At 50.5% G+C, this 24,119-nt stretch overlaps 1 protein-coding gene across 1 annotated transcript in view; it reads left to right on the forward strand.

The window, feature by feature from the left end:
• Positions 1-3,729: 3,729 nt before the first annotated feature.
• TTLL9 (tubulin tyrosine ligase like 9) overlaps positions 3,730-24,119 on the forward strand; it is a 47,965-nt gene continuing 27,575 nt past the window's right edge. Inside the window, exons 1-5 of the mRNA XM_048497951.1 lie at positions 3,730-3,779; positions 13,381-13,427; positions 14,650-14,742; positions 18,115-18,226; positions 20,669-20,854. Of these exons, the coding sequence (XP_048353908.1) occupies positions 3,765-3,779; positions 13,381-13,427; positions 14,650-14,742; positions 18,115-18,226; positions 20,669-20,854 (453 nt within the window). The 5' untranslated portion in view covers positions 3,730-3,764. The remainder of the gene's footprint in view (positions 3,780-13,380; positions 13,428-14,649; positions 14,743-18,114; positions 18,227-20,668; positions 20,855-24,119) is intronic.

Below are 24,119 nucleotides of genomic sequence, written 5' to 3' on the forward strand. Positions count from 1 at the left end.
AGAAATAGAATTTGCAAGCGCACGGCCACCTTGTGTTGGACCTCTTTGCAGCGACGGCCCTTTGGTGGTAGTAGAAGAAAAACAAGTTTGGATTGATAGCCCACGTTTCTCTACCTTTAAGGAGTCTCAAAACAGCTTAGAAATGTGCTTTCCTTTCCTGAGAGCAGCAGTGGCGTCGGAGGTTAAGAGCTCGGGTATCTAATCTGGAGGAACCGGGTTTGATTCCCGGCTCTGGCACCTGAGCTGTGGAGGCTTCTCTGGGGAATTCAGATTAGCCTGGGCACTCCCACACACGCCAGCTGGGTGACCTTGGGCTAGTCACAGCTTCTCGGAGCTCTCTCAGCCCCACCCACCTCACAGGGTGTTTGTTGTGAGGGGGGAAGGGCAAGGAGATTGTCAGCCCCTTTTGAGTCTCCTGCAGGAGAGAAAGGGGGGGGGGTATAAATCCAAACTCTTCTTCTTCTTCTCTTCCCACAACAGGCACCTTGTGAGATGGGTGGGGCTGAGAGAGTCCAGAGAGAACTGTGACAGGCCCTAGGTCACCCAGCAGGCTTCATGTTGAGGAGCGGGGGAAACGAACCCGGTTCACCAGATTAGAATCTGCCGCTCAGGTGGAGGAGTAGGGAATCGAACCCGGTTCTCCAGATTAGCATCCACTGTTCTCTCAGCCCCAGCTGCCTCACAAGGTGTCTATTGTAGGGGGAGGAAGGGAAAAGGAGTTTGTAACCCACCTTGAGACTCCTTACAGGAGAGAAGGGGGGGAGACATAAATTCTCCTCCTCCTCCTCATAGCTTCTTGAGAAGGCTGTGGGTTTTTTCCCCCACATAAGGCCAAACTTACAGAGTAAACCGTAAACAGCCAGGAGCAGAAGATCTAACACCGTGGTGGCGAACCTTCGGCACTCCAGATGTTATGGACTACAATTCCCATCAGCCAATTGGCCATGCTGGCAGGGGCTGATGGGAATTGTCGTCCAGAACATCTGGAGTGCCAAAGGTTCGCCACCACTGATCTAACACAGGGATCTTCAAACTATGGCCCTCCAGATGTTCAAGAACTACAATTCCCATCAGCCCTGCCACTTGGCCCTGCTGGCAGGGGCTGATGGGAATTGTAGTCCATGAACATATGGAGGGCCATAGTTTGAAGATCCCTGATCTAACAGGTCGCATGAAGGATTTTCTCATGGCACACCAAACCAATCCTAAATTGCATGGCAACACACACAGCCCAAGCAAGTTTTCTGAAGTCCGCCCACTCTGACATTTCCATCCCAGAAGGTGTTCCAGAAGTCAACATTCTGTTCAGATGCAGAACAGGGCAGCAGCCGGGAGTGAGAACTGGGATTGGATGCATGAGACGTGGCAGCAGGTGGCCAGAATGCATGGTTGCCACCTCCGGGCTGGAAAATTCCTGGAGATCTGGGGATGAAAGCTGGGGAGGGTCCCCAAGATCGTATCATTCCGTAGATTCTGCCCTCCAAAGCAGCCCATTTATCCAGCAGAACCGAGCTCTGTTGTTCAGGGATCAGTTGTAATCCCTGCGGATTCCCAGACCTCACCTGGAAGTTGGCAGCTGAGCAAGAGGGAGGAGGAGAAGAAGAAGAAGAAGAAGAAGAAGAAGAAGAAGAAGAAGAAGAAGAAGAGTTTGGATTTATATCCCCCCTTTCTCTCCTGCAGGAGACTCAAAGGGGCTGACAATCTCCTTGCCCCTCCCCCCTCACAACAAACACCCTGTGAAGTAGGTGGGGCTGAGAAAGCTCCAAGAAGCTGTGACTAGCCCAAGGTCACCCAGCTGGCGTGCTGAAAAACCAGAGTCCAGAAACTGCCTGGAAGTTCTTCTCTGTAAATATTCTGTCTGCTTTTGCCCCGAAAAGTACCAAATTATTAGCAGTTGCAGAAGAGCCGCCGGGAGAATCCATAACAGCCGAGCCCAGAAAGGGTCTTCCGGCACCTTCAAGACTGGCAGGGTTTTGGAAACAGGAGTTACTCTACCCTTCTCCTTTTGGCTTTTGCAAATTATTGCCAGAATCCATTTTCAGCAGGCCAGGAAGTAACTCACCCAAGCAGACCCGTTTTTCTGACTGGAGAATGGCTGAATAATCAGTTGCAAAGACGCAGCTTGTGCCCAGGGGTTCAGCACTACTAGTTGCCAGATCAGGGCTGGGGAACTCCTGGGGTTTTGGAGGTGGAGCCTCAGTGGAGGACAGGAGCCTCAGTGGATTTGGAGGTGGAGCCTCAGGAGGACAGGAGCCTCAGTGGGGTACGAAACCACACAGCCCAATCGCCAAACTAGCCATTTTCTCTGGGGAAACTGACCATTGTGGTCTGGAGATCTGGTTGTTTAATTATGGGAGATCTTGAGGCCCCACGTGGTGTTAGCAACCTTAAGCTATACTCTCCATTGGCCTAGGAGGTTAAGAGCTCGTGTATCTAATCTGGAGGAACCGGGTTTGATTCCCCGCTCTGCTGCCTGAGCTGTGGAGGCTTGTCTGGGGAATTCAGATTAGCCTGGGCACTCCCACACATGCCAGCTGGGTGACCTTGGGCTAGTCACAGCTTCTTGGAGCTCTCTCAGCCCCACCCACCTCGCAGGGTGTTTGTTGTGAGGGGGAAAGGGCAAGGAGATTGTCAGCCCCTTTGAGTCTCCTGCAGGAGAGAAAGGGGGATATAAATCCATACTTCTACTACTACTACTACCCCCAGGCTCCACCCCCCACTGCCCTTGACCCCACCCATGTCACTATGGACATGGGCAAGGTCTAGGGTGCCCACCTCCCCGCAGACTCCCAGCTGGCAGCCTGCAGTCTATTCTGCAGTCCCAGCCTCGGAGACCTTCTTTTATAAGCAGAGGCCGGGGAGGTGGGGCTTGGGGAGCAGGAAGGGGGGACTTCCTGCTCCCCAAGCCCCACCCCCAGGGCAGGGTCCAGGGCGCTTGGAGGCAGCAGGAAGTCCTGCTGTCTCGTCATTTTTGCGTGCCTCGGATGGGGTCGAGACCCGCGAAAATGACAAGACAGCAGGACTTCCTGGTCACTGGGGGGGGGGGGCTGATTTTACGCCCCCCAAGTGACCAGAAGAATGGCTCCCGGGGACAAGGGGTACCCCTTGTCCCTAGGCAGATACGCCACTGCAAAAATGTAATAAATGGCATAAGGTGTTAGGGCTGCCAACCTCCAGGTGGGGCCTGGAGTTCTCCCAGAATTATAGCTCATTTCCAGGCTACAGAAATCACTTCCCTTGGGAAAAAATGCGTGCTCTGGGGGACGGCCTGGCCGGCATCGTGCCCCACTGAGGTTCCTGTCCTTCCCAGGCCCCCTTCCCAAATCTCCAGGAGTTTCCACCCCACCTGCAGTTGGAAACTCAATGGGGAAAAGACTGGCAGAATCCTCACTGGAGACCGACCTTCTTCCGACCTCCTTATTCCTTATGAAACATACAGCTGCAGGTGCGCCAGCACGCCAGAGCAAGCAAGCTCTCTGTGCATGCTCGGGGGACCTCTTGCCATCCCTTGACCCCCTGAAGGCTGAAGCTCGCAACTCAACCCCCGGCTAGATTCGTTATCACCTTAGAGACGCACACGCTTCTGGGGCGCATGCGCCTTCAAGACTCCACGCTCTCCCCTGCACGTTTGAAGCCTTCAGCCCCGCCCACCATTCAAAACCCCGCCCCCTTTCAGCCAGGAGGAAGGCTCCGCCCACCGCCTGCCCAGCCACCTCCGGTTGCCATGGAGACGGGACGCGCCGGGTGGCGGCGGAGGCGGCGCCATGGCCAAGAGCAAGGTGGGGGCGGGGCGGGGGCGCGCCAGACCCCCCCCTCTGCCGGTGGGGGCGGGGGTGGAAATTGTGGGAGGGGTGCTAGACGGACCCCCGTCTCAAAAGGGAGGTTGGGAGAGCAAAGCCCGTCGGGGGTGGGTGGGGGGGTTGCATTTATTTTAATGGCTGCCTTCATTTCTGATCTGCCTTTGCACAGAGGAGACCCCCCCTCAATTGATTGAATTGGTTTTCTTTTTTAAACAATTCCAGATCAGCCAAAATCCCCCCCCCCAAAAAAAACCCCTCACCCTATAATGGTATAAAACACCATCAAAATGGAACGGGGGGGGGGGTTAACTTTTTTTAAAATTCCAGGTTTGCTAAAAGCCCCCCCCCCAAAAAAAAACTCACCTTAAAATGGCATAAAACACCATCAAAATGAAACAGGGGGATTAACATTTTTTTTATTCTAAATCAGCCAAAAGCCCTCCACCCGTCCGAAACTCACCCTATAATGCCATAAAACACCATCAAAATGGAACGGGGTTTTTTTTAACTTTTTTAAAATTCCAGGTTTGCTAAAAGCCCCAAAAAAAAAACTCACCTTAAAATGGCATAAAACACCATCAAAATGAAACAGGGGGATTAACATTTTTTTTATTCTAAATCAGCCAAAAGCCCTCCACCCGTCCGAAACTCACCCTATAATGCCATAAAACACCATCAAAATGGAACGGGTTTTTTTTAACTTTTTTTAAAATTCCAGGTTTGCTAAAAGCCCCCCCCCCCAAAAAAAAACTCACCTTAAAATGGCATAAAACACCATCAAAATGAAACAGGGGGATTAACATTTTTTTTATTCTAAATCAGCCAAAAGCCCTCCACCCGTCCGAAACTCACCCTATAATGCCATAAAACACCATCAAAATGGAACGGGTTTTTTTTAACTTTTTTTAAAATTCCAGGTTTGCTAAAAGCCCCCCCCCAAAAAAAAACTCACCTTAAAATGGCATAAAACACCATCAAAATGAAACAGGGGGATTAACATTTTTTTTATTCTAAATCAGCCAAAAGCCCTCCACCCGTCCGAAACTCACCCTATAATGCCATAAAACGCCATCAAAATGGAACGGGTTTTTTTTAACTTTTTTTAAAATTCCAGGTTTGCTAAAAGCCCCCCCCCCCAAAAAAAAACCTCACCTTAAAATGGCATAAAACACCATCAAAATGAAACAGGGGGATTAACATTTTTTTTATTCTAAATCAGCCAAAAGCCCTCCACCCGTCCGAAACTCACCCTATAATGCCATAAAACACCATCAAAATGGAACGGGGTTTTTTTTAACTTTTTTAAAATTCCAGGTTTGCTAAAAGCCCCCCCCCCCCCCAAAAAAACTCACGTTAAAATGACATTAAACACCATCAAAATGAAACAGGGAGATTTACATTTTTTTAAATTCTAGATCAGCCAAAAGCCCTCCACCCATCCGAAACTCACCCTATAATGGCATAAAACGCCATCAAATGAAACAGGGGGATTAACTTTTTTAAAAATTAAATTCCTTATGCACTTGTCACTTTTATGGGTAAAGAAGTGTCACTAAAAAGGCACTAATGACTTTATTGTCCACTGTTCTGGTTTCCTTGGTAGCCTGCAGTCTGGTGTAGTATAGGTTTCTGTATTTTTCACTTTTAGGGGGTCACACATTCCTCTGTATTGTTTTGTCAGCCACTGAAATATTCACACACGACAAGGTTTCGAAATCCAGTGCATATGAGCAAACTAACACTGAGCGGGGGTCTGCAACAAACACATTTCATGTCGCGATCACCGTCCCCCCCAAACGTACAATCTGGTGGTGGGGGAAATGTCATCTTTTCCTAGCCGCAAAATATTATGATTTGGATTGTCGTAAAAAGTGAAATTCACACAAGAAAAGGACTAGATTGAGGGAGAAAATGTGCGTAGGTGGCATCCCTGTTGTGTTGGTGCAACCTTTGCAGGCAGTGTTTGAATTACTGGGGAGCGGGGGGAGGGCGGGCAGAGAATGCCTGTCTGCCCTACATTTCTTGTGCTTGGTGCTGTTGGCTAATGTTTTAGAAATCTCCAGGGGTCTCAATTTGACCATTCTGCCTGTATGAGTCAGCCTGTATGAGTCAGCAGTGTGATGCGGCAGCCAAGAAAGCCAATACGATTCTGGGCTGTATCAATAGGAGTATAGTGTCTAGATCCGTGCCCTATGAGGAGAGACTTAGGGAGCTGGGTAGGTTTAGTTTGGTGAAGAGAAGGTTAAGAGGTGACATGACAGCCATGCTTAGATATTTGAAGGGGTGTCATGTTGGCGAGGGAGCAAGCTTGTTTTCTGCAGCTCCAGAGACGAGGACCAGGAGTCAGGGGTTCAAGGTGAAGGAAAAGAGATTCCACCTAAACACCAGGAAGAAAATTCCTGACCGTCAGGGCCGTTTGACAATGGAATGCATCCCTTGGAGAGTGGTGGAGTTTCCTCCTTTGGAGCTTTTTAAAGAGAAACTTGACGGCCCTCTGCCAGGAGTGCTTTGGTTGTGTGTTCCTGCATGGCAGGGGGTTGGACTTGATGGCCTTTGGGGTCTGAAGAGCCATCTGTTTCCAGTGTGCTTTACTGATGGTGGGACATTTGTCTGCAGAACCCCCGCTCCCGATGAGGGTAGTGGTTCTCAACCTTCCTAATGCCGCGACCCTTTAATACAGCTCCTCATGTTGTGGTGACCCCCAACCCTAACATTTATCCATTTTACAGATGGAGAACACTGATGCAGAGAGTCTTAGGCGACCCCTGTGAAAGGGCCGTTCGACCCCCAAAGGGGTCCCGACCCACAGGTTGAGAACCATGGGGCTAGTAGCTTCTGCTTTTTGCAGCCGCTTCCTTATATGCATCTTTTCTTTTGGAAAAAAATGATGCTGTGTGACCAAAACAGAAAAATAGAGAGGAACTTATTATCTTCTGGAACAGTTTCTGAATGCACTAGCCACTTGCGCTACAGAGCCCTTCGGGGGTGGGTGGTTTATAAATGTGATAAATGGATGGATGGATGGATGGATGGATGGATGGATGGATGGATGGATGGAAGGAAGGAAGGAAGGAAGGAAGGAAGGAAGGAAGGAAGGAAGGAAGGAAGGAAGGAAGGAAGGAAGGAAGGAAGGAAGGAAGGAAGGAAGGAAGGAAGGAAGGAAGGAAGGAAGGAAACAGGCTGCCAAATCCAAGACCGGGCACAATTCTTCAGTCACTCCATAATGGGATATTTTCCATATGAATGATTTGTACACTGCTCTGTAGGAACACAACTGAGAGTCTGCCTGATCCAATTTCCTGATGTTTGCCCTTCTTTGTCTCCACTGAGTCCCTTCTCCCTTCTCCACTCCACACTAAGTCCAAGGGAACATTTGGGAACTTCAGAGCCTCTGAAGAGGCCAGCCACAGATGCAGGCGAAACATCAGGAGAGAATGCTGCTAGAACATGGCCCTACAGCCCGGAAACCACACAGCATCCCATTTGGGAACTATTGGGGTACTTGTGCGTTTTCCCCCCGGGGGTCTGCAACCTGCGGCTCTCCAGATGTTCGTGGGCTATAATTCCCATCAGCCCCTGCCAGCGTGGCCAAGTGGCAGGGCTGATGGGAATTGTAGTCCATGGACATCTGGAGAGCTGCAGGTTGCAGACCCCTGCTAGACCAAGAGTAGCAAGGGTGGGGGGAAATAGTCATAGTGGAAAGCACCGTCAAATTGCAGCCAATTTATGGCAACCCTGTAGGGTTTTCCAGGCTAGAGACATTCAGAGGTGGTTTGCCACTGGCTGCCCCCATGACAGGACGCTGGACTTCCTCGGTGGTCTCCCAACCCTGCTTAGCTTCTGGAATCTGACGAGGTTAGACTAGCCTAGGCCATCCGGGCCAAGGCCTGGTGTGGAAATGGCACGGGGAAAGGGTTAAAAGGGGGTTTTCTAAGTAGAGGGCCTCTAATGTGAATTACCTTCCTCCCCTTGCATGAGAATTCTGGATACCAGGTTTCTTTGCCGTGTGAAATTCAACCTTTCCGTAAGTTTTATTTGCATAACTGTGGCATCTGGGATCGGATGGACTTGCCGTGTCAACCCCGTCTAGGCGAGGGGCAGATTTATGCCCGCCTGCGGAGACTTATGGATCCAATTGGTTTCCTGCATGCTCTGCGGGACCCTGAACCCGCCGGCACGCTCGATGAGCAGGTGGAGGACTGGAACTCCCGGCTCTCCGATGCCATCGAGACTGTTGCCCCCCGGCGTCCTCTTCGCCCCCGTGTTCGGCAGGCTCCCTGGTATACCGAGGAGCTGCGCCATATGAAACGGGTGCTTAGACGACTAGAGCGAGTGTGGAGGAGATCTCGTGACGGCGCTGCGCGAACATCTTATAGGACGTTTATGAAAGCCTATGAGATGGCAACGAAGGAGGCGAAGAGGGCTTTCTTCTCCTCCTCTCTTGCGTCTGCTAGCTCCCACCCGGCTCAATTGTTCCGTATAATTCGGTCCTTGACCTCCTTATCGGAAGGGTCTACAAATTGTCGATTGGTTATTAGCTGTGAGGCATTCATGAGCTTTTTTGCGGATAAAATCACGCCGCATTAGCCAGGACCTCCCCCGCCACATTATCTACAATTAGTGAACTGGAGGCTCCCTTGCCATCTTCAGGCCCAAGTTTGGCCCAGTTCTCCCTGCTCTCCGAAGCCGCTGTCGACAGGGCCTTGGCTGCTATTAGACCTACTACCTGTCCTCTGGATCCGTGCCCCTCCTGGCTCATTAAAGCTTGCCAGGCGGAGCTACGACCCCATCTGTTGAACATCATCAATGGCTCCCTTGAGCAAGGAGTCTTTCGGATGGGTTGAAGGAGGCAGTGGTCCGCCCACTCTTGAAAAGACCATCATTAGATCCTGGCGATCTGGCCAATTACCGCCCGTTTGAATCTTTCGTTTCTGGGGAAGGTAATTGAGAGAGTGGTGTTGGAGCAGCTTCAGGGCTTCCTGGATGGCCATCGGCCTTCGACCCCTTCAGTCCGGCTTCCGTGCTGGAGCACGGGACGGAGACTGTTCTTGTCGCCATCACAGATACACTCCGTATGCAGCTTGACTGAGGCGGATCGGCGCTGCTGGTTTTGTTAGATCTTACCGCAGCATTTGATATGGTCGATCACGACCTTTTGACCCACCACCTGGCCGTGTCCGGGGTACGGGGCACTGTCCTTCAGTGGATTGCCTCGTTTCTCCGGAGCCAGCAAGTGTGGTGTGGGGATGAAGCCTCTCGGAAGTGCCCGCTTTATTGCGGAGTACCCCAGGGGGCACTACTATCCCCGCTATTATTTAACATCTATATGCACGACCACTTGCTTAGCTGACGTGCGGAGTTTTGGGCTGATCTGTCATCAATATGCCGATGACACTCAGCTCATTCTGTTGATGGAGGGGGGAGCGGTTGCCGCCCCTGCGGCTCTCCAGCACTGTTTGGAGGCGGTAGCTGGTTGGTTACAGCAGAGCAGGCTGAAACTGAATCCATCGAAGGCGGAGATCTTGTGGTTGGGCTGTGAGGGAGAGGCTCGGGATTTCCAGCCGCCAGTGTGGGAGGGGGCCTCATTGGCGCCAGCCTCCTCCGTTTGCAGTCTGGGGGTCCACCTGGATTCGTCTCTTTCAATGGAGACCCAGGTGGCCCTTACAACCTGGACTGCATTTTTCCATCTTCGCCAGGCCCGGCGGTTGGCCCCCTTCCTCTCCCAAACAGACCTGGCCACTGTGATCCACGCAACGGTCACCTCCAGGCTAGACTACTATAACTCGCTCTACGCGGGCCTTCCCTTGCGTTTGATTCAGAAATTAAAGCTGGTCCAAAATGCAGCTCTTGGCGGCTCACAGGAGGCGCCTTTAGAGAGCATATCCAGCCTGTGTTGCGTCGGCTGCATTGGCTCCTTTGAATTCCGAATCATCTTCAAGGTGTGGATTCTGATGACCTTCAAGGCATTCACAGCGGTCTGGGACCCTCATACCTTCGGGACCGCATCACCCCATATGTCCCTACTTTCGGCCTCTGCGTTCAGCAGAGGCCAATTTGCTGGTGGTCCCGGCCCCTCAATGATGCGGCTGGCCCCACACGGGCCAGGACTTTCACAGCGCTGGCCCCGGCCTGGTGGAACACCCTCCCACCAACTGTCCGGGCCCTGCGGGACCTTGGTGAGTTCCGCAGGGCCTGTAAGACTGTGTTGTTCCACCGGGCCTTTGGAGTGTCCAGCCGCTGATATGGTGCCCCCCACTGCTCCTGCTTTGGCACTGGTACAACAGAGCTCCTCATATTGAGGGGGGGGCCGTCCCCCCCCTTCTTGGGGTGAGTTTTTAAATTGAGCCTGGACGCCTCTTGTTTAATTTGCTAATTGTTAGCCGCTGTTTTTATGTATTTTAAGATGTTTTATTGACGGAGCCTATGTTTGTATTTTACTGGATTTGCTCCTTTTTATTGTTTATATATTATGTTGTTCACCGCCCGGAGCCCTTTGGGGATCGGGCGGTATAGAAATTGAATAAATAATAATAATAATAATATTAATATTATTAATAATAATAATAATAATAATAATAATAATAATAATAATAATAATAATAATAATAATAATAATAATAATAATAATAATAATAATAATAATAATAATAAACAGCCAGGCTGCCAATGCATTGCAGAACTTTTCCAGACAATTATCTGTTTGACTTTCAGCCAGTCGATAAATTAATTAACTAATTAAAGGTCCATTTTGTGAAAACTCAATGGAGATATTTCTGAAGCACTCGGGGAAAGGGGACAGCGTGCCAAAAGCATGCAATCGTTTACAATTTTTAAAAAAGCTTTGCTGGTAAACAAAATGGCAAGGTGTTGATGCCCCTTCTGATCCTCGCTCAGTTGTGCTTGTGTAACCTCTTTCTGTGGGTTCTGTGGGGCAGAACTTGGAATGAGTTTGCAACAACAAATTTTAAAAACAACATGGTTTACTTTCTTAACATATAACATCAAACATCAACATTTAACATCACACTTCAAGGTCCTGTTCAGGTTGCATTTTCAAGTCCTTCTAGTTACAGTCTACTGATACTGCCAAGTCCAATTCTTCTTTGCAAGTGGGTTGGCTCCTGAAGACTCCAAGGGCTTGATGGATTCAACATGATGAAGGTTTTCAGGAGAACTCTCACCCATTACAAACATAAAAAACCCCTAACAGGGTGTTAAGGGCTTATAGTCCAGTGGTGGCGAACCTTTGGCACTCCAGATGTTATGGACTACAATTCCCATCAGCCCCTGCCAGCATGGCCAATTGGCTGTGCTGGCAGGGGCTGATGGGAATTGTAGTCCATAACATCTGGAGTGCCAAAGGTTCACCACCACAGGCTTATACAAATCAAGGTCCGAGTCTGGTAGCCTTGTCTCCTCCAAACTACATGAGCTCTGCAGCCTTCTGCTGCTTTGAGTCTCCATCCCTTTCTGGGTCAACCCATTCTGAGCATGGGGGCTACACTTGCCTTCCCACTCCTGTGGTCTACTGCCCCAGATTTTCTGTGGCCATCAGGGAGAAGCAGAGAAAACCAGCAGCGTGTTGTGTGGGCTTTCCGGGCTGTGTGGCCGTGGTTTGGAAGATCTTGTTCCTAACGTTTTGCCTGCATCTGTGGCTGGCATCTTCAGAGGTGTATCACTGTGGACACAGGGTATAACAGACTTCCCTTTGTGATACACCTCTGAAGATGCCAGCCACAGATGCAGGTGAAACACTAGGAACAAGCGAGAAGCGAGAAGCAAGCCTTTATTGGCATAGACAACAGTACAACAATAATAAAAAACGGATTAAAAAGCATATACAATACAGGTCGAAGGAAATCTACTGGCATTTAGTAATTTCCTGGAGAAAGTCTGCCGCTATCATACAGAGAGAAGGATCAGGGTTGTCCACCAAGTAGTGTAATCTAATTAAATCGGGGAGATGGGGTAAGTGTAAAGGAGTAAGATTCACATACTTGGATCTGATTTCCTTGAATCTGAGACAGTGAAGTGAAGGGTGATCAATACTGCACAATACTGCACAAAGGATTATCGGCTGCCCTCTCCCCTCCTTGGAAGAAATCTATAATGCCCGAAGTCTAAATAAAGCCCAAAATATTCTAAGGGACCCGTCTCATCCAGCACACTCTCTTTTTAAACTGCTACCATCTGGCAGACGATACAGGGCCCTCAGAACTAGGACAAAGAGGCTTAGAGACAGCTTCTACTCTAGAGCTGTGGCTATGCTAAACTCCGCTGCTTCATATTGATGTATTTGGGGCTATGTAGGGATGGGTGGAGGATGATGATGTATGAGTCTGAAATTGCATGAGTCCGAAATTGTATGAGTCTGAAATTGTGTGCATCGAGGAATGCTGCTGTAAATTTCGTTGTGCGTGCACAATGACAATAAAATGCTTATGCTTATGCTTATGCTTAATTGGTGGGCCAGAGATTCAACTGAGCCATCGTTCCATGGGCACAATCTTTTAGCCTTTTCTTGCTTATTAAATCTGCCATGTAACAAGGCAGAAGGCATAACATTAAACCTGGCGAGCATTATGGCTCTCCTTTGAACAGGGTTTATTAAGCAATACAGGTAGTGTGCCAAGTGACCCCGTTCAAATGGGAGAGAAAAATACAGGGGGGAGCACGTTTTCTTGGCTGCGGTGATTAGGGTAGAGAACTCTCTATCCAATAGTTGACCTTTTAATTTCCTATAAGCTTCTGAATAGGACAAAGGGCAAAGTGAATCCACTGACAGTCCAATTAAGAACAAGATCTTCCAGACCACGGCCACACAGCCCGGAAAGCCCACAACAACCAATTGAGTCCGGCTGTGAAAGCCTTCGACAATACATCCAGCAGTGTGTCTTCTAGCATAGCGTGGTTGGCTGAATGCAGCCAAGGAGGGGAGACGCACGTCTTTCGCTTAGCCGAGAGAGAGTAAGAAAAAAAGAACACCCCAAGATCATCTTGTCGCCTTTCTGTGCCGGCTGGCTGATCTCAGAAGCAAGGCTGGGACAAATGGTTCACCTTCCTGGGTACTAACATCAAGTCTTCGGGCCCCATGTTTACGACCACCAGCTCTGCACAGAGCTGAGCAGAAATGGTCCTGATTCCTCAGTCCTTGAAATGTATTGTACTGGGCCCCTGGGATTTTTAAGCCATCAAAGAGGATTTGGTGCTTTTTCAGCATAACGTACATTTTACTTGCCCATTTCATTTGCTTCTTTGCTTATCTCCTGCTGCCACAGGAGGTGGTGATGGCCACTAACCTGGATAGTTTTAAAAAGGGCTTGGACAGATTTATGGAGGAGAAGTCGATCTATGGCTACCAGTCTTGATCCTCCTTGATCTGAGATTGCAAATGCCTTAGCAGACCAGGTGCTCGGGAGCAGCAGCAGCAGCAGAAGGCCATTGCTTTCACATCCTGCACGTGAGCTCCCAAGGGCACCTAGTGGACCACTGCGAGTAGCAGAGTGCTGGACTAGATGGACTCTGGGCTGATCCAGCAGGCTCTTTCTTATGTTCTTATGTTCTTATGTTCTCGTTGCAGAACGTAAACTACAAAGCATCTTTTGGTTCCCAAAAGCTGAAAGAACGGTGAGTTTTCCCTAACCCCTGCCACATGGTTTGAAAATCCCTTCCTATTTCTGTGTAAACGGGAGAGCAAGGAGGTATTTTTATGGGCTGTTGGGTTGTTCTGGGCAGAAAACCTAAATCGGGTGTCGATACAGAGAAGGTGGATCTAGAGCCTGCAACGTGGCAGATTGTAGGCACAGACGAGAGACAGAGCCATCGAGGCTAAGCAAGGGAAGGGGGCGTTGGATAAGTAGGGCCCTCCTTTTCAAATCCCAGTCCAGCTGTCTGTGCACGCTTCTGTCTCAAATCATCTGCGGTTCCCTGCTTGTGAAGCTGTGGAACCAAAAGGCTAGAGCCCCTTGATTCTGAGCAGAAATGCATTCCAGTTAGGGAGAAGGGCAACAAGGATGATTGAGGGACTGGAGCACCTTCCCTATGAGGAAAGGCTGCAGCGTTTGGGACTCTTTAGTTTGGAGAGGAGACGGCTGAGGGGGGATATGATTGAAGTCTATAAAATTATGCATGGGGTAGAAAATGTCGACAGAGAGAAATTTTTTCTCTCTTTCTCACAATACTAGAACCAGGGGGCATCCATTGAAAATGCTGAGGGGAAGAATTAGGACTAATAAAAGGAAACACTTCTTCACGCAACATGTGATTGGTGTTTGGAATATGCTGCCACAGGAGGTGGTGATGGCCGCTAATCTGGATAGCTTTCAAAGGGGCTTGAACAGATTGATGGAGGAGAAGTCGATCTCTGGCTACCAATCTTGATCCTCCTTGATCTGAGATTGCAAATGCCTTAACAGACCAGGTGATCGAGAGCAACAGCCGCAGAAGGCCATTGCTTTCACATCCTACAGGTGAGCTCCCAAAGGCACCTGGTGGGCCACTGCGAGTAGCAGAGAGCTGGACTAGGTGGACTCTGGTCTGATCCAGCTGGCTTGTTCTTATGTTCTTATGTGAAATTGGATTGAAAGTGCATTATTCTGCATGTACGGAAAGGGCCAGAGCTCTCTCAGCCCCACCTACTTCACAGGGTGTTTGTTGGGGGGGGGGGGGGGGAAGGGCAAGGAGATTGTCAGCCCTTTTGAGTCTCCTGCAGGAGAGAAAGGGAGGCCCAAATCCAAACTCTTATGCCTCTTCTTCTGCCTGGGGGCATGAAGAGTTTCCTTCAGTCACTGAGGCTGGATCGAACAGCGGTAGAAGAGAGTTTCACGCTGAACGTTTCTCTTTCCGACAGAGAAGGCCGCTCGTGCATCCGGTTCAAGTGTGCCCTCCCAAACACCATCTTAGACGTCCTCCGTCAGAGGCCAGGATGGGTGGAAGTGAAAGAGTAAGGCTTGCTTTATTCCTGTTCTGGGCATTATGGTTTCACAGAGCTTAAGCCACCAACACAGAATTGTGATGTTCTGGTGCGAGCGTGCGAAGGACGCCACATCAACGGGCCGTTTCAGACGGGAGCTGCGCTGGTCTGCAGTAGAACAGCTGGGTTTGAGGCAGTGGTGGGATCCAAAAATTTTAGTAACAGGTTCCCTTGGTGGTGGGATTCAAACAGTGGCGTAGCGCCAATGGGGCTGGGCAGGGCACGATGGGGGCGTGGCCGGGCATTCCGGAGGCAGGGCATTAATAATTTCTCTATTACTGTAAAAAACTCTTACTGTAAAAAAAAAGTTCCTGATTTCCTGGTATCTTTCTATCCTGGTATCTTTCTATCCATAATTTAAACTCATTATAGCAAGTCGTTTCGTCTACTGCCAACAGAAACAACTACTTCTCCTCTACTTGACTGCCTGTCAAATACTTAATACTTTCAAATAATTTTGTTTCTAGAAATCAAAAGAAGGATACTTTCCTTAAACAAGGAACTTCACCATATTTCTAAAGCATATTTTTACAACAGCCCAACAGGGAGAATTATCCCGTTTTCTACCTTCGCTAACCAGCCACATAGGAAACAACAGGACTTTATTATTTTTGGACCTAATGGGATTTCTAATGGAAAAGCAGACCCAATTAGTAACCCCCCCCCCCTCGGCACACACAAATAATTGGTAACCCACTCTCGGGAACTGGTGAGAACCTGCTGGATCCCACCTCTGGTTTGAGGCCTGTGGCACCTCAAAGACCAACAAGATTTTGGGGTACGAGTTTTCAAGACTCAAAGCTACCTTTGTCAAACAGCCAGTAGTTAAGACCGGTGGTCTCTGGCCTGGGGAACCAGGTTTGATTCCCCGCTCCTCCACATGAGCAGCTGACTCTTATCTGGTGAACTGGATTTGTTTCCCCGCTCCTATACATGAAGCTAGCTATCTATCTTGGGCCAGATAGATAGCTAGATAGATCCCACCCAGCCTCTCCTTACACCTTCACAGTCCAAGCTCACCTTCTCTCCTCAGCTAAATCCTGTCCCTGAGCAGCAGTGGCGTAGGAGGTTAAGAGCTTGTGTATCTAATCTGGAGGAACCGGGTTGGATTCCCAGCTCTGCTGCCTCTGAAACGGCCCGGGGAATTCAGATTAGCCTGTACACTCCCACACACGCCAGCTGGGTGACCTTGGGCTAGTCACAGCTTCTCGGAGCTCTCTCAGCCCCACCTACCTCACAGGGTGTTTGTTGTGAGGGGGGAAGGGCAAGGAGATTGTAAGCCCCTTTGAGTCTCCTGCAGGAGAGAAAGGGGGATATAAATCCAAACTCCTCCTCCTCCTCCTCCTCCTCCTCCTCCTCCTCCTCCTCCTCCTCCTCCTCCTCCTCCTCCTCTTCTTCTTCTTCTTCTTCTTCTTCTTCTTCTTCTTCTTCTTCTTCTTCTTCTTCTTCTTCTTCTTCTTCTTCTTCTTCTTCTTCTTCTTCTTCTTCTTCTTCTTCTTCTTCCCTCAAGCCACTCATTCTGATAAAAACCTCTCTCCCAATCTGTCCAAGGTTCCCATAACCTTTTTCAGCTCTCTTCCTCCTTTTTGCAAAACCCCATTCCTTTCATCGCAACCCTTCCATTCTATTGTTCTCTTTCTCTCTCTATCGCTCTTCCCTGTACACTCCACCAATCTGAAGAGAGTCCTCATTTAGCTCTCAGCTCCCAGGAATCCAGTCGAGCCGGAAACCTCACCTGCCAGACTGGATGCCTTTCCTCCCCAATTTCTGATAAATGGGTGCTTTAGCGCCAAGGAAAGTACATTCTGCACATGCCCAGAGACGCTCTTTTCTGTATTTGCACTTTGAGAACGAAACCCCAGAGCACGGGGTGTGTAAAGCTGGAACTGCCGGAATGTTCTCTTTAGCTGTTCAAAACCCAGGGCCCTTTGCTGGCACTGCAGGTGTCACCTCTACCTGTGGGTTCTGTGGGGCAGAACTTGGAATGAGTTGGCAACAACAAATTTTTAAAACAAAATGGTTTACTTTCTTAACATCAAACATCAACATTTAACATCACCCTTCAAGGTCCTGTTCAGGTTGCATTTTCAAGTCCTTCTATTTACAGTCTACTGATACTGCCAAGTCCAATTCTCCTTTGCAAGTGGGTTGGCTCCTGAAGACTCCAAGGGCTTGGCGAACAGGATTCGACATGAGGAAGGTTTCCAGGAGAACTCTCACCCATGACAAACATTAAAAAAACCCTGAAACAATAAACTCCAACATTTACAACATAGCAAAAATAAACAACTACCTTCCCAGTAGCTCCCAACAACATTGCAGTTACCTTAACAAGGTGTTAAGGGCTTATACAAATCAAGGTCCGAGTCTGGTAGCCTTGTCTCCTCCAAACTACAAGAGCTCTGCAGCCTTCTGCTGCTTTGAATCTCCACCCCTTTCTGGGTCAACCCGTTCTGAGCATGGGGGTTACACAGGCATCGGTTGGTTCCACATGGAGCTTTGCTCTGATTTCGTAGAGTACATCCGATACATCCAACAAACATTTAAACGTTTAAAATCACAGTTTAAGATGGCTTTAATGAAATGCAGCCCTAAACAAAACTATCATCACCTTCTGGAGGTCAGAAGTGAGGAAGTCAGGCACACTTCCCTGGGGAGATTGTTCCATAACCTTGGGGCTGCCACCTAGAAGGCCCTGTTTTGCGTACCCACCAAATGAGCTTCTTTGATTGGTGGGACAGTCGGGAAGGCATAGCCTCAAGTTATCTTTTGTCTGAGACCTTATTAAAAGGGTCTGTCTGCATCTTTTAAGACAAACTCTGAAAATTAGTTATCAAATCCACAAAAGCAGTGAGGAGAAGCAGGGAAAGTGTTTGAATGTCGTGTGATAACACCAGAGGCGGAGCTACCAGGGGGCCGGGGAGTGTGTGTTGCGCCGGGCACATGCCTGGAAGGGCGGAAAATTGCCCCCCTCCCCCCTCGGCGGCACCCCACTCCCCGCCCCCCGCAGCACCCCCCGCCCCCACACTTACCTTATTGAAACAGTGCAGGCTGGAGAAGCGGCCTGTTCCCTTCAGGCCGAAAACGGCCTGGTGGGAACTACACTTGTGAGCCCCAAGGTCTCATGGGAAGTGTAGTTCCTACCAGACTGTTTTCAGCCTGAAGGGAACGGGCCGCTTTTCCAGGCTGAACTAAGGTAAGTGTGTGGGGTGGGAGGGCGGGGGGCAGGGCACCGCAGGGACGGGTGGTGGTGGAAAACACAGAGTGTGCACCGGGTGCACTCTGGCCCAGCTACGCCTCTGGATAACACTGACCTGGCGGTTGCCTGCCCTTTCTTCCCAGGGAAGGCGACTGGGACTTCTACTGGTGCGACATCCGCTGGCTGCAGGAGAACTTTGACCACACCTACATGGACGAGCACGTCCGGATCAGTCACTTCCGCAACCACTATGAGGTGAGCGATGGAGGGATGGAGGGGCGGTGGCGGCTCGGCTGCGGCTCATCTCGGGCCGGTCTGGAGGGCGAGGGTTGAAGCTTCCTGCTGGGCAAGTATTTTGGATGACATCATCCAAAATATGGGGAGGGGCAGAGATGGGTTCTCACAGGTTCCCGATAGCAGGTTCTCACAGGTTCTCACAGGTTCTCACAGGTTCCCGATAGCAGGTTACTCATTATTGGTGTGTGCCGAGAGGGGGTGACTAATGGGTGATTTTGCCACGTGATTTTTGCCTTAGTTACGCCCCTCCTCGCAGCAGTAGCGCGCAGAACTTGAAGCAGTCTAGCAGGAGGGGCACCGGCGTGCGTGGCAGCCTGCGCCTGCGTGTATTCGTTTCCTGCCCAAGGACTGGCGCAGTGGCTGCGTCCTTGCCACAGCCCCGCCCCGGAGTGCCCGGCCACGCCCCTGTCGTGCCACGTCCAGCCCCATTGGTGCTACGCCACAGTTTGAATCCCACCATCATGGGAACCTGTTACTAAAATTTTTGGATCCCACCACTGGGGAGGGGTCTGTAAGGTTCTGGTACAACAATCAATAATCCAGACTGTAGAAGAATTCAGTAGCCTCTATTATGTTGTGTCAGTAACCATTACTGCAGAAAGCCAGATCTAAGGATCAGGGTTTCTGCAGACAAATTTATTCCAAACATTTTCTCGCATGATCTCCCCCCACAGTTTGATAGAACAACAGAATAACAAGGTGAGAAAAACTTTGTTGCGTTTCCCAAGTATCTCAAGGACATACGGCGTGTGTGGCAGCCTGCGCCTGCGTGCATTCGTTTCCCGCCCAAGGACCGGCGCAGCAGCTGCGTCCTTGCCACAGCCCCGCCCAGGAATGCCCCGCCCCAGGAATGCCCGGCCACGCCCCATTGGCGCTATGCCACAGTTTGAATCCCACCCCCGTGGGAACCTGTTACTAACATTTTTGGATCCCACCACTGCTCAGACCGGGTGGGGCGGGGGTCGGCCTGCTTCCCTATGTTGCAAAGGGCAGCAATTAAGACAGAAAGGTCCATTCACATAAGGCAGATAACAGCAGGCCCAGGAGTGACCTTGTCTCTAGCCAGCCGATGCCAGGCAAGGTGGGAGTTGAGCCTGACAGGCTTCCTGGTTGAGCATGTGCTTGGCGAGCAGAAGGTCCCCTTGTCAATCTCTGGCATCTCCAGTTACGAAGGACTGGCCGGTAGGTGGCAGGAAGGGCCTCTGCCTGAGACCCTGAACAGCAGCTGCCAGTCGGAGTAGGCAATACTGGCCTCGACGGACCAAAGGTCTGATTCAAGATAAGGGCACTTCATGCGTTTGTGTGTTTCGACAGCTTGCAAAACACTATTCTGTATGAAATCGTCGGGGCATTGGGCTGGGTATGCATCCATTGAATCCATGGAAAATGCTGGGGAGGAGAATGAGGACTAATAAAAGGAAACACTTCTTCACGCAACGTGTGATTGGTGTTTGGAATATACTGCCACAGGAGGTGGTGATGGCCACTCACCTGGATAGCTTTAAAAGGGGCTTGGACAGATTTATGGAGGAGAAGTCGATCTCTGGCTACCCATCTTGATCCTCCTTGATCTGAGGTTGCAAAGGCCTTAGCAGACCAGGTGCTCGGAAGCAGCAGCAGCAGAAGGCCATTGCTTTCACATCCTGCAGGTGAGCTCCCAAAGGCACCTGGTGGGCCACTGCGAGTAGCAGAGAGCTGGACTAGATGGACCCTGGTCTGATGCAGCTGGCTTGTTCTTATGTTCTGTCAATAAAGGCTTCTGATTAAAAAATCCAGAATCTACTAATTGTCTACATTGTTTGATATTACAACTATTCTTTCCACATTGCTGGGGTTAGGAGTGCGGCACCCCCCACGATCTGGAAATACACATAACCTTTTCTGGCCCTCCTTTCATACCAGAGGAGACGCCCGGTTTTTTTTTTCTGTTTCTTTTCTTTTAACTATTACAAAGAAATTGTGTATATTCAGTGGTGGGATCCAAAAAATTTAGTAACAGGTTCCCATGGTGGTGGGATTCAAACTGTGGAATAGTGCCAATGGAGCTGGGCGGGGCACGACGGGGGGCGTGGCTGGGCATTCCGGGGGCGGGGCATTCATGGGCGGGGCTGTGGCAAGGACGCAGCCGCTGTGCCAGTCCTTGGGCGGGAAACGAATGCACGCAGGTGCAGGCTGCCACGCACGCCGGTGCACCTCCTGCTAGACTGCTTCCAGTTCTGCGCGCTACTGCGGAGAGGAGGGGCAAAAATCACGTGGCAAAATCACCAATTAGTAACCCCCTCTCGGCACACATAAATAATGAGTAACCTACTCTCGGGAACCTGTGAGAACCTGCTGGATCCCACCTCTGACTATCACCATTTTTCGAAGTCAGCCTAGATTTTCTCTTCACGTGTGCAGCTGACCCGGAAGAACTACATAGTGAAGAATCTGAAACGGTTTCGGAAGCAGCTGGAGCGCGACTCTGGGAAGTTGGAGGCCATGAAGTGCGATTTTTTCCCCAAGACGTTCGAGATGCCCTCGGAATACCACCTCTTTGTGGAAGAGTTTCGCAAGAACCCCGGCATCACCTGGATTATGAAACCGGTAAGGGGACCCCCCGTGGCGCAGAGCGGCAAGCTGCAATTCTGCAGTCCAAGCTCTGCTCTCGACCTGAGTTTGATCCCAACAGAAGTCAGTTTCAGGTAGCCAGCTCGAAGAGAGCCAGCGTGGTGTAGTAGTTCAGAGCAGGTGCGCTCTAATCTGGAGAACCGGGTTTGATTCCCTACTCCTCCACCTGAGTGGCAGAGGCTTATCTGGTGAACCAGATGTGTTTCCACACTCCTACATTCCTGCTGAGTGACCTCGGATTAGTCACAGTTTTCTCTGAACTCTCTCAGCTCCACCTGCCTCACAAGGTGTCTGTTGTGGAGAGAGGAAGGGAAAGGAGCTTGTCAGCCACCTTGAGTCTCCTTACAGGAGAGAAAAGCTGTCTCAGTTTTGCATTCTTCCAAGGCTAAGGTGACCAGACGTCCCGCTTTTGGCAGGACAGTCCCGCCTTAGACCAAATTATCCCGCGTCCCGCAGGTTTTTTTAACCTTCCCGATTTTTGGAAGGCTGTTGCACTGCCTTCTGGGGCGCTCCCCTTTTCCTGCCCTGTCACAGGGTGGGAAACGGGAGCGCCCCAGAAGGCAGTGCGCTCCTGTGGCTGCCCGCGTGCACGCACAGCCGCCCGCCCGCCTGCACGGGTCCCGGTTTACAAAGGTGACAATCTGGTCACCTTATCCAAGGCCAGTCAAATGAGCACAAAGAAACAACAAGGAAGTGACAGAGGGCAAAACGGCGGATCCACTAGCTAGGGCACTTCACAGGAGAACCCCTGTGCAAACAAAAAAAACAGTGGGAAAACCCCACTGCGAAGCAAATAACCACAGGGTAAGCAGCGCCTGCATAAATGACCAGCCTTTGATCAAAACAAGAGCAGTGCCTGGCAGCTGCTGGCGGCTCCTTTCACCCCTTTCTAAGAGAAACAAGTTTTTCCTGTGGGTTATCTGTGATTCTGCCGGCTCATCCCGGGATAGCAGGAAACCCTCGATTTCTTTTTGCGACCGGCAAGACGGTGGGCAGAGCCAACGGAGCTCCGCGCTATCTCCAGGTGATAGGCGGACACCTTGATTCCATCCCTGCCCTGCGTAATTGCCTCCAGCACCCGTGAGGGAGGGGCACGGCCGAACAGGTCATTGACTGGCCCCAGATGAAAGCCGGCACCCGTCGCCTCGTCTTCCCCTTCCACAGATGGAGCAACGAGAGGGTGGGGGTTTCCGAGCAGGGGAAAGGGAGGCAATTATTCAAACCGGTTTGTGAATTTACTGCCAGGAGGATAACAGCCAGCGATTATCTAAGCCCACAAGTGATAATTTGCGTTAATTGCCAGCAAGAAACCGTGCATTAAGCCGATTTGGGCCCACGTCCTCAATTAGCATGTGGGGAAAACCAGGAAGCGCTAAACTCGGCTAATATATACAAACACACGCACACATGTGTTTGAGTTGCAGCGGCCAGCGCCGTGTCGACAGGTGAAAGGACGCAGGTCGCCGGGGGCGTGGTGTTTTAATATATCTGAAAGGATAGCCCGCCCCTTCCCCAAGGCTTTGAGGCCACCGGCACTCGTGAATTAGAGACTAATCTTAAACATGTCCTTGGCATCGCAGATCTTAAAAGGGTTTTGCAATAAATGAAAGGCGCAACACCTTGGGTGTTTTCCTGCCGCAGGCACGATTGGACCACAGACTGCGCAGAGCTATAAATTGCAGGTTGCGAATTTTGCCCACTGAAATCCCTCCTTTTATGCCCACAGTAAATTACAAGATACTGTTGTTGCTGTGTGGAGCTTAGCGTGGAGCTTAGCGGGGTGAAGAGCAGGTGCACTCTCATCTGGAGAACCGGGTTTGATTCCCTGCTCTGTCACGTGAGCTGTGGAGGCTGATCTGGTGGACTAGATTGGCTTGTGCACTCCCACACATGCCAGCTGGGTGACCTTGGGCTAGTCACAGTTTTTCAGAGCTCTCTCAGCCCCACCCACCTCACAGGGTGTTTGTTGTGGAGGGTGGGGGACGGGGGATGGGAAAGGAGATTGTCAGCCCCTTTGAGTCTCCTTACTGGAGAGAAAGGGGGGATATAAATCCAATTCTTCTTGGGGGATTCTAGGCTCCTTCCGCACATGCAGAATAATGCACTTTCATTCTGCTTTCAATGCTCTTTGAAGCTGTGCGGAATAGCAAAATCCACTTGCAAACAGTTGTGAAAGTGGTTTGAAAACGCATTATTCTGCGTGTGCGGAAGGGGTCCCAGAGTGCACTGAGGGGTTTTTTGTGGGATTGGCAGTAGTAGCGAAGGGTCTAGCAATGATGGGCTCAGCTGCCTGCCTGTCACAGAAGGGTCGAGCAATCCAGAGAGCCCGCGGTTGCCATTGGCTGAGCTGCTTTGATCCTGGAGAGGGGCTGGGCAGGCAGACGAGCAACCCAAGGGCAGCAGGAAGGTCTGTGAAAGGAGGATTGATATAAAAAGTGGTCCAAACAGGTAAGGAGGAAGTAGGCACAGGGAGGCAGGGTTGCCAGGTCTGTTAGGTCTCGGACCTTAAGCCAATAAACAGACTCTGGGTTCTAGATCAGTAGAGTTTATTGAAAGGCAGCAAGTATCTTGCTTGAGAAAGGCAGTTTTGCTTGAGCTGGCTTCAGAGGTGGGATCCAGCAGGTTCTCACACGTTCCCGAGAGTAGGTTACTAATGATTGGTGTGTGCCGAGAGGGGGTTACTAATGGGTGATTTTGCCACGTGATTTTTGCCTTAGTTACGCCCCTCCTCTCAGCAGTAGCGCGCAGAACTTGAAGCCATCTAGCAGGAGGTGCACCGGCGTGCGTGGCAGCCTGCGCCTGCGTGCATGCGTTTCCCGCCCAAGGACCGGCGCCTGCGCCTGCGTGCAGGCGTTTCCCGCCCAAGGACAGGAATCTTTCAACTCTATGATCATATGTCAGGAGTGCCTTGATTGTGGGTTCCTGCATAGCAGGGGGTTGGACTTGATGGCCTTTGTGGTCTCTTCCAATTCTATGATTCTACGGCCACCAACAGAAATAAAGCAATGTGCCCTGTATGTCCGCCACAGAACACACAGACCATCTTTTGGAAGGGGAGGGGGTTGGGCCAGGCAAACCTCTCCCCAGCCTGTCCCCACTTGGGGACCCTAATCGTGTTGAAAGGGGTCATAAAAACCGGGTTTGATTCCCCGCTCTGCCGCCTGAGCTGTGGAGGCTTATCTGGGGAATTCAGATTAGCCTGGGGACTCCCACACACGCCAGCTGGGTGACCTTGGGCTAG

Source organism: Sphaerodactylus townsendi, linkage group LG05 (assembly GCF_021028975.2).
Source record: "Sphaerodactylus townsendi isolate TG3544 linkage group LG05, MPM_Stown_v2.3, whole genome shotgun sequence".
In the NCBI taxonomy this organism is placed as follows: Eukaryota; Metazoa; Chordata; class Lepidosauria; order Squamata; family Sphaerodactylidae; genus Sphaerodactylus; species Sphaerodactylus townsendi.